The sequence below is a fragment of the Barbus barbus genome, assembly GCF_936440315.1.
Source record: "Barbus barbus genome assembly, chromosome: 14".
Lineage (NCBI taxonomy): Eukaryota > Metazoa > Chordata > Actinopteri > Cypriniformes > Cyprinidae > Barbus > Barbus barbus.
Window position 1 is genome coordinate 32,427,992 of NC_136742.1, and position 16,736 is coordinate 32,444,727.

Consider the following 16,736-nt stretch of genomic DNA (forward strand, 5'->3'; position numbering starts at 1 on the left):
TTCATCTGATGTCTTTCTCAGATCCTTCACTCCTCGGAGAATGAGCCATTCATGCCATTATTCTTTTATTTGAAACAAACCAACAAATGAAACATCTTACTCTGTTTTGAATTCTTCTAGAATAAACGATTAAGAACATTTTCAAGTATTCTATTAATAAAAGTATTCCTAACTTTGTAAGAAAATACCAAAGCAGAGTTTTATTAATCAGCTTCACCGAATAAAATGTCATTAAACTCAAAGTTTACAGTAAATATGCTTCTATACAGTTTTGAAAGCACGACATCATAGCTAAGAAACAGTTTGACAAAAAATGAAAGTTTATTAACGCAGCACATTTGAATCTGAACATGCTGGAATGAGATTTGAGCTGCAGGATGAGAATCGTGTGCAGAAACATAAATACGTCACACATACAGCAACACAACATGAGATTGAGCAGGACTTTCAGAGCAAGCGCTCGGAGAAATCCTGAAGAACGAGCATTTATGATGGCAGCATAAATCACTGGCCAGCAGAAGCGGTGCTTTTAATGGAGTGCCTGAGACTCCAGACATCCATCCGTGAGGATCGCAGCTCATTTGTGGAAATCTTTAATGCCAGTGATGTTCCTGCCGCTTCTTATTGATTTTCCATTCATCTCCGTGTCGTGTTTGATTCTGATGGATCTAAATCTTCAGTTTGCCTTTTTCAGCTGGAAAAGAAAAACCTCAAACATCAAAGATCTTCTAAAACTCCTCACATCCATGAGAGAGTAAATGGAGAAGAACAAGCCATTCTGTGCTTTCACACACACACACACACACACACACACACACACACACACACACACACACACTCACACTCACACACTCACACACTCACACACTCACACACTCACACACACTCACACACTCACACACTCACACACTCACACACTCACACACTCACACACTCACACACACACACACACACACACACACACACACTTCAGTACATGGACAGTACAGTTTGTTTCATTTAGCAAATTATAAAATATTAAATAATCACAAAATAAGCAACAATCATGAAATAATAAATATTTGTACTTTATATCCTTCAAGCAATTTAAATATCTCTATTTTTGCAGTAATCATGTGGTAAACGACATGTGATGAGTGCAGCGCTTACAGGACATTTAACATCTAGACAAGACATCTGTATGAAAACCCCTTTCCACCACAAAAATGACAAAAATAAAAGGTAATTCAGTTTTTAACTCACAATTCAGACTTCGTTTCTTTTTGAATTCTGAGTTTACATCACGCAATTGACTTTTTCCCTGTGAATGCTTTTACATCTCGAAATTTTTGAATATTTTTTAAGTTAGCATCTCGCTATGGAGTGAAAAATATAAAAAGGTAATTATGTGATTATCTCAATTATTTGTGTTTAGTTTTTCTCCTGCAATTCTGAAAAAAAGTCACAATTACCTTTTAATTATTTTTTTAATTCTATGGTGGAAACGGGCTTCCATACATTTGACCCAGAACCCAGAAAGGACAGAGGAGTTCTAGTGAGGTGCTTTGAGACGTCTGGACGTATGGCGCGTGCATAGAGAGTCTTCACATGTTCTTGTAGAGCGAGCGGTCGCGAGGAAGCTGCGGCTGCTGCACGGCGCTCAGTTTGAGGTGGAAGTGATAAACGGAGATGGTGATGACGATGATGAGACCCAGGATGAGACCCAACACCAGCGGCAGCGTCTGCTCCAGCTGCTCCCGCTGGTCCGTGATGCATTTATACGCTGCAGGAGAAGAGAAGCGCCTGTCATTCACACAATCCTGACCGCCCTGCAGCCTAAAACTACATTTGCACAGTCATTTTCTTCTGTTGTTTTACACCTCAAGACCGCTGAGAATCAGTTGTGTGTGAATCACTGACGTCAGCACTGAGATTAAAACCACAAGGAGTCACAGATACACACACTTCCTGTCCTCAACTTCCTTTCAAGAAGCATCTTCATCGTAATATGATAATGCATATGTGAACCTGGAGCACAAAACCAGTCTTAAGGGTCAATCTTTTGTAATTGAGATTTAAACATCATCTGAAGCTGAATAAATAATCTTTCCATTGGTGTATGGTTTGTTATGATTGGACAATATTTGTCTGAGATACAACTATTAGAAAATCTGGAATCTGAGGGAGCAAAAAAATCTAAATATTGAGAAAATCTCCTTTAAAGTTGTTCAAATGAAGTTCTTAGCAATGCATATTACTAATCAAAAATGAAGTTTTGATATATTTACGGTAGGAAATTCACTAAATATCTTCATGGAACATGATCTTAATATCCTAATGATTTTTGTCATAAAAGAGAAATGTATAATTTTGATCCATACAATGTATTGTTGGCTATTGCTACAGATATACCTGTGCTACTGATGACTGCTTCTGTGCTGCAGGGACACATATGGTTTCGATGAGGTTACCATTAGATCTGGGGGGGTTTATTCTTGGCATTCATCCAGATAATTGGAATATTACAAAGGATAATCAAGTATTGATAGACGTGCATTTTACATGCCAAAAGGCTCATTGCCATTTATTGGAAAAAGGCAGAAAGGCCTACCATAACTCGTTGGTTAAGAGATATATCTTCATGCATTACAATTGAAAAGATAACCTACATGCTTTCGGGTAAAGAAGCTAAACTTAAGAAAATCTAGAGTCCTTTTTTATTGTTTATTGGATATTAACAATATAATAGAGGATCATCAAAATTCTTGATTGGGTATTAAAATATATTTTAATGTGTATTGTATTAACCCCTTACAGCTGTGGTTGTTATTGTTTGCAATGCATTATTAAATCTAACTTCCAAAGTAGATACTGTTTTAACCTAATGCTGGTTTGTGCTATCACACTTGTCATGTAATATGAGCACCTAGTGTTTGTTTCGTTTTCTTTTTTGTCCATTGTAAGTGGTTACAGACACGGTATGCACATGTGTCAGTCTTGTAAGTGTTTCAAGAAAATGTAATAAAAATATTACAAAAAGAAACATCTTCATCAAACACACTGACAGACACGTGAGGACGCATCAGATCCTCCGTAACTCTTCATATCAGACACAAACCAGCAACAGTTCAGATCCTGTTATTTTGGGGTCAATTTAACTAGAATTTGAAAATGCTTGATGTACCGGTTACCTTATTTCTATAAATCTGGTGAATATTTCTAATTCAGGGTCATGAATGCGTATGCAATGTTTCGACACATAAATGTGTTTTGGAACAGCTGTACAAATTTACTTTTGTGTTGCACGTCAAATAAATCCCCTTTGGTTTCCATGCCATTTGCCAAAAATCACTTTGAAAAACACTAAAGAATCAGGTAAAAAATCTTAAGAAAACTTCTCTGTCTGTCAAAAATTGTTTTTGGATCTCATATATTAGACTATTACAGCACTGAAAATCAGTGTGAGAAACACATTTAACTCTCATAAGGGTTAGATAAAGATAAAAAGAAAACAGAAGTATAAACAGCAATAAACACTACTAAGCACAAATAATATCATTTTTATTAGTTGCTTGTTATTGCACCTGTGTCATGACAAAAATATATTTTAGATTCTGTCTGAACAACTAATTTTGTGTCAAATAGAACCCTAATACAATAGAAGGGTTTTAAACACACCGGCACAGACTGAAACATTGGTTTTGCACACTCAGCAGCATGAGACACCCCGCGGGACCCGCTTTTGTTCCTGCGCTGAAGAAATGGCCCATAAATCACCGGGACTATAAAAGGAAGAGTAACGCTCACTGCGGTAAACAGTCCTTTCACCCTCAGTGCGAGAGAGAACGACACGCTCCAACACACTCAGCCCGCGGGTCACTGCCAGGTCAGCGCTGCTAACCACAACCTACTAACCCACCCACAAAACTACCGCATCAAACCACAAAAACACAAAACTACTGCATCAAACCACAAAAACACAAAACTACTGCATCAAACCACAAAAACACAAAACTACTGCATCAAACCACAAAAACACAAAACTACTGCATCAAACCACAAAAACACAAAACTACTGCATCAAACCACAAAAACACAAAACTACTGCATCAAACCACAAAAACACAAAACTACTGCATCAAACCACAAAAACACAAAACTACCGCATCAAACCACAAAAACACAAAACTACCGCATCAAACCACAAAAACACAAAACTACCGCATCAAACCACAAAAACACAAAACTACCGCATCAAACCACAAAAACACAAAACTACCGCATCAAACCACAAAAACACAAAACTACCGCATCAAACCACAAAAACACAAAACTACTGCATCAAACCACAAAAACACAAAACTACCGCATCAAACCACAAAAACACAAAACTACCGCATCAAACCACAAAAACACAGCAACCCCCCCCCCCCCACAAAAACACAGCTAAAAACACTGCAAACCAAAAAACCACCACAAAAAAAAAAAACACAAAACACTGCATCAAACCACAAAACCACTGCAAACCCCCCCCCCCACAAAAACACAGCTAAAAACACTGCAAACCACAAAACCACCGCAAAAAAACAAAACTACCGCATCAAACCACAAAAACACAAAACCACTGCATCAAAACACAAAAACACTGCACCAAACCACAGCAGAAAACCACAAAAACACAAAACCACTGCATCAAAACACAAAAACACTGCACCAAACCACAGCAGAAAACCACAAAAACACAGCAAAAACAAAAACACCGCTAAAAACACAAAAACACTGCAAACCACAAAACCACAGCAAAAAACACAAAAACACCACAAAAAAACAAAAACACTGCATCAAACCACAAAACCACCGCAAAAAAACAAAAATGTAGTACTTTCGTAACCCATGTTCTCTGAATAGGGAACGAGACGCTGCGTAGCTGACACAATGGGAACACCCCCAGGTGTGACAGTTGTCTGAAGCCCGTATAGAATCACGCCAATTCATTGGCTGATGGCGTGAGATGCCTGTGCTTGTGCCATCTTACCCCCAGATTTTCCTGTCGAAGAAGCAGGTTAACAGCATGAGGAGCTTGGCAGCGGACACAGCGTCTCGTTCCCTATTCGGAGAACATGGGTTACGTAAGTAACCTGAGACGTTCTCTTTCATAGGTTCACTCAACGCTGCATAGCTGATGCAATGGAAATGACACACGCCAAGCTAACACGCTGCCAAGTCTGGCCCATTAAAGACCAGGTCATTAAAACACAGCTGGCTCAAACAGAAAGAACCTGGGAGCCAGGAGCCGTGTTCACATCAAGGTTATAGAACCTCACAAAAGTATGGGGAGAGGACCAACCTGCCGCCATACAGATATCCTCCAGGGGAACCCCTCTAAACAAAGCTTGGGAGGAAGCCATCCCCCTGGTGGAATGAGCCCTGACATCTAGAGGTGAAGGCAGACGGCGCACCTCGTAGGCCCTCGAAATAGCTTCCCTAACCCAGTGGGAAATCATGTGCTTTGATGCGGCTAGCCCTCTGCCTGGACCAAAACACACCAGCAACTCTAGGGACTTGCGCAATTGACTGAAATGTCTTGACCAGCCCAGGAGCAAACTCAATGCAGGACTCGCTGACAGAGAGAGCCTGCAAGTCCCCTGACACTCTTAGTAGGCGGAGAGATGGCCAGGAGGGATAAATACCCAGGGACTTCATCCACCAGAGAAACAATCTCATATGGAGCAGCCCCAAGGGAAGAACCGGGGAAGCCGCTGCCATGAGGCCTAGGAGCCTGTGACATGAATGAATGAATGAATGAATGAATGAATGAATGAATGAATGATGCATTTATATAGCGCTTTGTGTATTGCTGAACACCCAAAGCGCTTTACAATCATGTGGGGGGGGGTCTCTCCTCAACCACCACCAGTGTGCAGCATCCACTTGGATGATGCGACGGCAGCCACAGCACAACGGTGCCAGTGCGCTCACCACACACCAGCTACAGGTGGAGAGGAGAGAGAGTCATAGGGCCAATCAAGTGTATAGGGATTATTAGAAGGCCATGATAGACAAGGGCCAGTAGAGGGAATTTGGCCAGGACACCGGGGTTACACCTACTCTTTACGAGAAGTGCCATGGGATTTTTAATGACCACAGAGAGTCAGGACCTCGGTTTAACGTCTCATCCGAAAGACGGACATAGGCCCACTGACACGTGATGACCTAGCCTGAAGCGGGCCGAACACGACTTGATGCTTTTCAACCTGCTCGACCTCAATGCAGGCCCGTCTGGCTCCTACTCGGGTCGAGTCCAGACAGACCTCCAAAAATGTGGTCTGCTGGGCTGGAGTGAGCACGCTCTTCTGGCCATTCAATCGGAGGCCAAGTGCGTGAAGGTGGAGAAGGAGAGAGTCCCTGTGACGAATCACCTGCTCGCTGGAACTGGCTAGAATGAGCAGGTCATCTAGCTAGTTGAGAATTCGGATCCCCTGGAGCCTCAGCAGGGCCAGAGCTGCATCCATACACTTGGTGAACGTTCATGGGGCCAGAGCTAGCCCAAAGGGAAGAACCTTGTATTGGTAAGCCTTTCCCCCGAAGGCAAACCTGAGGAACTTCCTGTGCCTCTGAACAACCTGAATGTGGAAGAAGGCATCCTTCAAGTCGACAGCGACAAACCAGTCCCCCTCTTGGACTTGGGAAAGAATGCTCTTGAGCGTCAGCATCCTGAATTTCCCTCTGTAGAGGGAATAATTCAGTCTGCGTAGCTCTAGAATAGGACACAGGCCCCCATCCATCTTCGGGACTAGAAAGTACCGGCTGAAGAAGCCACGGTTTTGGTCTGAAGAGGGGACCTCCTCTATTGCCCCTTTGAGCAGAACAGAGGAGACTTCCTGTTGCAGGACAGAAGCCTCGTCGGCGCTGTTCACTGCAGTAAGAAGAAACCCTGTTGAAACAGGGGGGGTCACGAGCAAATTGGAGTGTGTAGCCGAACTGGATCGTACGAAGAACCCAGGGCGACACTCCCAGCAGGTCCCTCCAGGCATGGATGAAGGCCGATAGAGGTAGTGGAGTTGAACAGTTCAAGGGGGATGCCAACATGGGGTCCCTGCTCTGAATGGAGGGAAGGGAGGGACATATGTCCGACCGAAGCAGAGGAAAGTTCAAAGCGTTCTCATGCGCTGAGGCGATACCTGATGAGGCTGTAAAGGCAAGGGCAGGAAAAGCTGACACAGGGGGAAGGCACTGGGTGTCCCTTACCATGCGAACAGTACTTGCAGCATGCAGCAACCCTAAGGGGAGAAAACCTGAAGTGTCTCCTACCTTCAACGATCACAGAAGAGGGGAAGTGGCCTGCGCTCCTCGAGACGCATCTAGCAGCAAGGATGGTGCAGTCAGTGGAGGAGAGCGTCTCTGGGATGGACAGATACGCTTTAGCGATCTGTCGTAAACCAACGAGGCGAGGAAAGCCCTCCTCTTCCTGATATGTATATCAGGAGCGAGCCGAAGAAGCCGCCACAGGGGGCTTGTTCGGGCGCTTCAAGTCTACACACTTGGCAGTGGCTGGTGGCAGTGGCTGGCTCACGCGCATTCCATGGCATGAACTGCTTAAACGCAGCCGACTGCATTTTGGCAGCTCTAAACTTATAGACGATGGCGTTAACAGCATTGCTGAATAAGCCAAAGCTGGAGACAGGGGCGTCGAGAAGGAAAACCTTCTCCTTCTCCCTGATTTGGAGGAGAAAGGCTGCTTCCAGGACCTGGAGATCTCGTGATACAGGTCAGGGAAGAAAGGCAGTTTTCTCCTCACTGGGCACGAGCTAGAGCCACTGAGGAAACGCTCGTCAAGCTTAGATGACTGGGACTCGTGAGGCCCGTCCGACCAATCTAAGATCAACTTCTCAGTGGCACGCGCCAAAACGTCCACCAGCTCTGCATAGGCTGGGGAAGGCTGCGCCTCCTGGCTGTTAGGCTCCGGATCCGAACTCCAGGCCGCGTCTTCGTGGAGGGAGGAGAACGCCAGAGCAGCACGGCAGGAGAGAATGGCGGATTCATGATCTAGCGCACAAGGTTTTAAGAGTTAAATTCTCGCAGCTTGAAATAACAAAGATAGCGTCTCGTGTATATGGGCCAGGCCCATACATCTGACGCATTTACCGTGCTGGTCATCACTCGCGATGAGACGAGAGCACGGTGGCTGGCACCAACGAAAGTCCATTCCACTGGCACTTACCGCTTGGAAAATAATATTCCACTGACGTGGTCGCTGAAATGGAAAAGAAATCCAAAACCAAAACGTTGCAGAGAAATAGGCCAGAAAAACCGCGAGAAGCGAATGCTCCTAAAGAGAGGAAAATCTGAGGTTAAGATGGCGCGAGCGTAGGTCTATGTCAATCACGTGTGACGTAGGGGCGGTATCTCGCGCCATCAGCCAATGAATTGGTGTGATTCTATAAGGGCTTCAAACAATCGTCACACTTGGGGGTGTTCCCATTGTGTCAGCTATGCAGCGTTGAGTGAACCTATGAAAGAGAACACCACATCAAAACACAAAAACACAGCAAAAAAACACAAAACCACCACCACAAAAAAAATAAAAAAATAAAAAACACTAAACCACCGCATCAAAGCACTGCAGCTCATTTCAGCACTGAATCAAATGATTACATCTGGGGCCTGCAGAAGATGATGATTGTTAGGAAAGCAGATGTCATTAAATCTTGTGCATCGTAAACATTTTTGTCTTTTTAATTTTTAGTTTTTGATCATTTTGGCTGTTTTAATGCAAACAATGTGCATTTTATTGACTTTTTAAGATTTCACCTTTATTTCCTCATAAATCTATTTTACAGCAGGATCACAAATAGGGAGGACTTTAGAGGCAAAAATGTCCCCTTAAAACAGCAGTATTTCATCCCAGTGCCATTTAAACAAACTCATTCTTTAATTGGCTTTCATTCAGTTGACAAGGCTGCAAAATTGTAGCGGTTTTAAAAAATGTACAATATTTTACTATTTTGGTACCATTTTCTGAGGTTTGCTCTCTGGAGCAAATGCTCACTTTGTTCCTGTTTTCTGCTTCTTCTGGAAAAACGCCAGTGGAATTGAAAATTGTAATTATAATTGTGTGGGTGTTGATATCAGAGCGTGCTTTGTGTGTGTGTTTGTGCTGAGAAATTTTTGTGTTTTTCATTTTAAATCTGAAACTGCACAAAAATAAAAATGTATTAACATTAATGTTGTTTCTAATCATAGACATTAATAAACTCAAAACATGCTTAGCATTTAGAATATGGAAAGCAACAGATGTTTTGTGTTTTTTCATTTATTCATTAATTAATTTTTGGTAGTTATAGTCAGAATTGATGTTGGTAAAAAATATCTGTGTTAGTGAATGTAATAAAAAATATATCATAAAAAATACTTTTGATATATTTTTTTTGATATACTTTTGATATACTTTTGACACTGGCTGTTCTGTCCTCTTTTAACTGATGCATGAGGGTTTGTGTTTCTGTGTGTGTGTGAGAGCGTGTGTGTGTGTGTGTGTGTGTGTGTGTGAGAGAGTGTGTGTGTGCATGTTTATGTGGTTTATGAGGACACAAATGTGTATAATGACATGGGTATGACAGAGGTATTACAATATGAAGGTGGTTTATGAGGACACTGCCTATGTCCCCGTAATTCAAAAGGCTTAAAAAACATACTAAAAGGTGTTTTTTTGAAAATCTAAAAATGCACAAAGTCTCCTGTGAGGGCTAAGTTTAGGTGTAGGGTTGGTGTAGGGCAATAGCACACACAGTTTGTTCAGTATAAAAACCATTACGCCTATGGAGAGTCCCCATAAACCACAAAAACCAACGTGTGTGTGTGTGTGAGGCGCTCACGTTCACTGAAGACGAAGTCACTCTTGATGTCGAAGGGTTGAATCTGAATGTCGTAGATGGAGACGGTGATTCCCTTCTGATGGTCGCTGGAGATCAGCGTGAGCGTCTGCTGAGCCGAGCAAAGAAACGAGCGTCCGGCCGGAGTCACCAGAGCAGAGAGATGGTGTGTGCTGGCTGTGTGTTTCCCCGCTGCGCACACACACAGAGACACACACACACACACACACACACACACACACACAGAGAGAGAGACACACACACACACACACACACACACACACAGAGAGAGAGACACACACACACACACACAGAGAGAGAGAGAGAGAGAGACACACACACACAGAGAGAGAGAGAGAGAGAGACACACACACTCAAAACTGATTTATAGTTCAGATCAGCAAGAACTTCTAAATTTGAACTGAAACAAGCATTTTTTTAAAGCTGCTTTGAAGCAGTATGTATTATGAAAAGTGTAAAGTGTTAAACTTGAACTGAGAATAAATCGCGGTACAGTTCACTGCAGTAACGCTGCATTACTTACAGCGATGGCAAAAAGAGCAAAACGCTGTAAGTTGTAATGAAGCGGGTAAAGAGTATAGATCCGGTTCCTGTGTGAACGGCTAAAGCGCAGTGGATGTCGCAGCGCTGCAGCACTGTTTATGGAACAATGGGCTTTGTGTCTCAGCAAACACAAAACACCAAGAAAAGCTCATTTTGAACCATAAAACAAAAGCTCAATCAAAGATATCGCAATAACGAGCAACAGGTTAAACGCAGCTGCTGTGACGCACGTGATTTAAGTGAAGGCAGCACACTGGAGCATCAAATCACAAAACAAGTCGACATTTGTCAGTGATGATGATTTATTTACTCATCTCAATCTGTAGCCAATCATGAACGTTTGTCTGATCTTGTGATGATTTCCTGTGAATATGAAGCTGTTTGACTCACGATTATAAGCGCTAATGAAGTGTGTCGTCTCTGAAGTGTCGTAGACCAGCTGGACCTTGTTCATCTTCCACACTTCAGTTTCTTTAGCTTTTCCATCACTGCCCATCATGTGTTTCTCCTGCACACACACACACACACACACACATTAGAGCACAGTGGTAAAACTTCTGTAAGGATTCAGATGGTCAGTTCCTGCTCGGATCACCTTTGAGAAGAAGATGCGGAATGTGAATGCGTGATTGAGCCACGAGATGTGCAGCTCCGACTCGCTGCTCCCGCATCTCCCAGCGATCTGAGCTCCACGCGGGACCGACGCAGACGCCTGCTCCGTGATCAGCTGCACACACACACACGCACGCACACGCACACAAGATCATCATCTCATGTTCATTCATGAAAGTTTTCAAACATTTATATCATCCTGATGAATCCGAATCCATGTTGATGTGTTTTGGACTAGACCAGCTCAGAATGCTTCATTTAGGATTTTAGAGTTGCTCACATCGATCCCGTTCAGTGCCAGAACATCGTAGGGAATCAGGAATTTCACCGCAAACTCCGCCATCAAGCAGGTCGTTCCGTTTTCTCTCACTATGAAAATGTCCCGGTCAGGATTCGGCGAGAGTCCGGAGAGATTCTCCACCTCCTGCTCCGCAGAAACACAGAGCGCCAACAGAGAGGCTGGAGAAACCAGGAGAACATATGAGAAACCAGGAGAACCCAGGAGAACATATGAGAAACCAGGAGACACACACACACACACACACAGGAGTGTGATCTACTCTCTTCTGTTCTATTGTGTCTGTGTGAGTCTTTGTCTTCTTCACCGGGGGTCTGTGAGACAGATTCTCTGTAAAACTGCAGTGAAACAAACAAATGCATATTCTATTCTTCTATTCTATGCTACTCTTTCTTGTCTTCTAATTCTATTCTATTCTATTCTATTCAGTACACTGTAAAGTGATCTCTAACACGATGTAAGAGACAACATATTTAAGAAACAACACCTGGAAGCAGACTTCTCTTAATAAATCTCTATTTTCTGTAGTTTCAGATTCTGATCTCTTGCTGTGTTTGAGATTTCTGCTTCCCTCCTCCAGATCATCTGCTGTACTGTAACCATAACTAGAGCTGGGGAACTTACAGAGCAGCAGAAGAAGCTCCATCTTGAGAATGTGAGGAAGATTCTGCGAGAGGAACTAACTCCGGGAGCAGGTGCGAGGTTCACTGCTGCATTGCTTCCTCCGCCGGCGGAAGTTCCGCTCAAGTGTCCCGCAGAGAGAGAGACCTCGGTCCGATCCGCGTCTGCAGGACACGCAGAGATCAGGAGCGCGCAGCTCGTGCACGCGACGGTCACGGCGCGTTACCGATGACACAAATCAGTCCTTCGGTTATTTCATCCCAACAGAACGAGCCAGTGCTGTTTTTATCCAGGTATGGATTTTATTTAATTTGGTTTAAAAGAGGAATCCTTATATGGGACACCGGGGTCAGTCACATGATCTGTATCTCATGAATGCGTCTTAAAATAGAATCATTTTGAGCAATACCTTAAAACAATAAAGTACACTTACATTAAAACAAGTATCTAGAAATTCATAAGAGATATTTGTACGTCAGCTTTTACATTTGAACTGTTTCGTGAATTATTTAATAATTTAGTGTTTGAATATTCAGAGTCAGCTGTGATTTCCCCGTAGATCAGCGAATATTCAATAGCCTTTTCTGTGACTCAAATTAACTTTAAGACATTAAAAACATTAAGCCCACTGAGACAACTAGCCCCAGTCTGCCCGAAAATAAATATTCAAAACACGGACAAAACGTCAATCCAGTCAATCTAAAATCTGTTCAGACGCCTTCAACATTTCTCACATTATATCACAGTTTATTCACTATAGTTTAGAAATTAGTAATAAAATATGAGAAGAGCTCAGAGTTAAACTGCGTCAGAACAAACTGATCTTGATAATGTCAGATAACTTTGATAGAAAGGAATGTAATTAATTCGGCTGAATACCTATCAGATGTTAAATTTAAGAACAATTAGATAAACCAGTTTAGCTCGACCAATCACCAAACAATGCTTCATTTAGTTCAGTCTGTGGTGGAAAAACATCACATTAGCAATTAAAGAAAAAACACTGAAGCAAAACATGCTCCGGTCAAAGAGTCTGAATCATTTTTGATCTGCTAGTCCACTCTATGAAGAATATTTGGGTATAATATATCACAGTTTACTTTATTTTGCTCTCCTCACTTACAGAAATGAACTATAGAGTCCTGCACCGAACAAATATCAAACATGATATCTGCTGTCTGAATGATGTTTGGTTCGACTGTAACTACATACCATTGTGATAAATGCTTTGGATAAAAGTGTCTGCTAAATGAATAAATGACATGAAAGTAAATGTATTCCAAGCTCTTATGTTGTTTGTTGGCACAGCACTAGTTAGTAGGTTAGTGCTCATCACAGACTTCAGTCTCTCCTCGCTCAGACATCTGGAGCAGCTTTAAACTGAAAGTCAAACTCACACTTGACCGCGCTGATGCTGTCGATGCTCGGCTTGCTCCCTACTTGAGGGTGCTTGTTTCCCAGCGGAAAGGTCTCTGACCTTGGGATGCAGCGGCCGGGCGCTTCTGGAGCCTCCGGAGACTCTCTGCTGCTCCTCTTGAACTCTGGAAAGGTGAATCTCCTCAACAGCCGGAGGGTGCTCAGAGATCTGGAGCCGTGCTCAAACCCGGCTTTGCTTTTGCGTAACGGCTTGAGACGCTCCGGAGTGAGAGTGCTAATCGGCAAGCTGCACCTCTTCTGATAGTAACGGTCATCAAATCTTCTGAGGGGCGCGTCCAACGCCAGCTTCTTGGCTTTCTCGTTTGCTTCTCCTTTGCTGAAAGGGGTTAATAAAATGCCAAGAGGACCAGAAGCGCGCGCACCACTCGAGAGCGTTTTGGAGGCTCTAGGTGAGTAAAACAGCAGAGGCAGGTGATTGTTGGGGCATTGATGCTCTGTGTGTTTCTGAGGAGGTTTTGGGGTGAAAACCCCAGAGAACATCCGGCCTCGTGGTGATGAAGCATCACCTTCCCTCTCGTATTCCTCAATGGAGTCCATCGACTGGATTCTCCTCCGTGAAATGATGGATCGTTTACGGTTGGCAAGTCGAGTCCCGTCTTCAGATGCATGGATCTGTGGAGGCTTCTCCTCATCACTGATGCTCACAGTGGAGAGTTTCTCAGCGAGTGCATCGCCATCGTGAACCCTCCTGGAGTGACTCAGAAGCGCCTGCAAGCAGTCAGTGTGTCTGAGATACCTGGCCACCTCCACTGCAGAGTTGCCCACCTTGTTCTGCCGGTCGATCTGGAGACCCAGTCTCTTGAAAGCACGCACCAGGAACTCCACGACAGCTGAGTGTCCAGCCACGGCGCCGTACATGAGGGCAGTGTTTCCCCAGGCGTCCGCCACCTCGGGATCCGCGCCGTTCTTCACCAGGATCTTCACTGCGTCCAGGTGTCCCATCTCGCAGGCGTAGCTCAGCGCCGTGCGTCCGCTCTCGTCCGGGAGATTCGCCTTAGCGCCCCTCTGCAACAGAAGATTCAGGAACCTGCATCTCGCAGGCGAATCCTGGAGAAACACGGCGGAGATCAGAGGCGTCTGCGCCCCTTCCGTCTCAGAGTCGATGATTTTCCCATCCAGAGCGTCTAGGACGAATCTGGCGAGGTGGATCTTGTCGTTAGAGATGGCGTCCAGAAGGATTCTGGTGTCGGTTTTGGAGCCGCACTTGTCTGAGGGTTTGAGCATGTTTCCTGATGGAGGCTGATGGAGATCTGCTTTATACCGCTGTGCTTTAGAGTTTCCACGACAACGTGAATCTCATTATCACACTTTATTGTTCGTAAGTGCATGTGTATTAATGTGCTGATTTTAATAAAGGCTTCAGAGAAACACGCCGACTGAACCGTATGAATACACATGTGCCAATTATTGACTGGAGCGCTGCTCTTCTTTGTGCTGAAGAGACCGAGACAACTCAAGACACCAACAGCTGTCTTCTTCATGGCTTCATCACACATTTGCAGCCTTTCACATTGAACATTACTTACTTACTGTAGGTGTTTTGTTTGACGGGTTTCAGTGAAGTCTTCCTCAGTGAAATTTTGACACACTACTTCCCTTTTTTAATACTGTAACGCTGCTTTGACACAATCTGCTTTGTAAAAAGCGCTATATAAATAACGATGACTTCACTCTGTTTTTGCCATCTACACACTCTCAACCTACATCCTCAACAGAGGAGTCTCTTATGAAAATTAACCATGGTTTTACTACAAAGGAAACCAAAAAACCATAGTTAATACAGTTAAACCATGGTATTTGTAGTCAAACCGTGGATGTAGGGGAGCGCGGGGCACAAAGTAACGCGGCGGGGTAAGTTGTAACAAACATGGCTTGAATATTTCCACACATACAAGCATAACAAAATTTACAGTATTTACTAGTTGCCATATCAACACTCTATAGAGAAAAAAGTGTGCCAAAATTAAAAAATCTTTTGAAGATATCGTTGAACATTTACTTAGCAAAAGTACATTTCTGGATGAAGTAAATTTTTCATCTGTTTTTAGTATTCATTTAAAATGAGACAAATCTGCTCGAATCTCCAATCTGTTATTTAGCAGTCTAGATAGTTCTTTAATGCTTCGTTAAGAAGACACTAACTAGTTGTGCGTCAATTTAAAAAAGTTACAGGTTCATAGAGGTTAAAAATGTCAATGTCAAAAACGTCATAGAAATTTGAAGCTTGATAGTACAGAATTAAGTTTGGTCTCATTTTAAAGAAGACTCTTAGCAGATTATTGTTGAAGTTAAAGTTGTAAAAAATTGAAAAGTTATAGAGGCTTAAGTTCATGAAAATTATTCATGAGCAATTTTTTTATATAAATATATATTTTATAAAACATGTTTAACTCAAAATTTGCTAGAAAATCAAAGCCATAAATCTAAAGTGTTCCAAATTTGAGGTTGATATCTGAAAAAAAAAAAAAAAAAAAAGAGTTTTTAGTAAGATTTTGTTTGGGTGCAGTACCAAACGTTTCCTGTTAGATTCCAGCAAAGCTCCGCTGGCAAACAGTGCTGGGATGTGATTCGCAGGACAGTATAATTTCTCTCTCTCAAACATTACAGGTGCACACACACAAACACAGTTTTTTAGGACACACTTACAAACCGGACTCTGACATCCATACCAACACAGGGCTCGCAAAATTTCTAAATCCCTGATAGCCCTTCTGCCAGGTACTCATCAGATTTTGGTAGCCCGAAAATTTAACTAGCCCCCAAAAAAAAAAAAAAATTTTTTTTTTTTTTAAATGTAGAAAATCAGATAGGAGTCTAATCATCAATCAAAAATATTTTCAATACACAAATATCAACAAATATGTAATTTGATTTCACTATTTACAGGGTATCTGCAGATTTATGACCCATTTTAAGAGCTGCACAAGTAAAATGAACAGTATGAGCGGGGTTGGACAAGGTCTATGGTAACAGTATTAAGCCATAAAATGACATGATTTGCAGTCCAGATACAGGTTTCACAAAAACACAAATCTTATACAACAGCATTTCAGCCTTTAGACCATTTTTATGAAAAGGGATAAATCAAGCTTAATTATATTAATTTAAAACGAATATATTAAATATCTTAATTGTTTAGGTTTTTAGAAGGCACATTAACTTCTCTCTCATTTACAATGTGTTTGCTGCTTAAAAACATGGGTCGATATTTGCATTGACCTGACCATAAGCAGCAAGAAAGGCTTATTGGAAATGAACTCATTTTCTGCTTTAGGAGCGGCTTAATATAACGGTTATTTCCCTCAGGGAACTTCCCTGTTAGCAACTGTACACAATGCAGCACTGTCTGCGCT

General features: G+C 42.7%; 1 protein-coding gene across 1 annotated transcript; it reads right to left on the reverse strand.

Moving 5' to 3' along the window:
* Nucleotides 1-176: 176 nt before the first annotated feature.
* LOC306879856 (lysosome-associated membrane glycoprotein 5-like) lies at nt 177-12,133 on the reverse strand. Its single transcript, XM_079433074.1, has 7 exons — nt 11,950-12,133; nt 11,308-11,486; nt 11,011-11,142; nt 10,806-10,923; nt 9,855-10,043; nt 1,588-1,762; nt 177-694 (listed from the first exon to the last, which is right to left on the reverse strand). Exons 1-7 carry the CDS (start codon nt 11,969-11,971, stop codon nt 691-693), a joined length of 819 nt encoding a protein of 272 aa, XP_079289200.1. The 5' UTR covers nt 11,972-12,133; the 3' UTR covers nt 177-690.
* Nucleotides 12,134-16,736: the final 4,603 nt, after the last annotated feature.

Coding starts and splice junctions, on each gene's coding strand:
- LOC306879856 (XM_079433074.1), bottom strand. CDS start 11,971: ATGGAGCTTCTTCTGCTGCTCT. Junction 11,143..11,307: donor TGGCACTGAACGGGATCGAT/GTGAGCAACTCT, acceptor GTGTGTGTGCAG/CTGATCACGGAGCAGGCGTC. Junction 10,044..10,805: donor CTTCATTAGCGCTTATAATC/GTGAGTCAAACA, acceptor GTGTGTGCGCAG/CGGGGAAACACACAGCCAGC.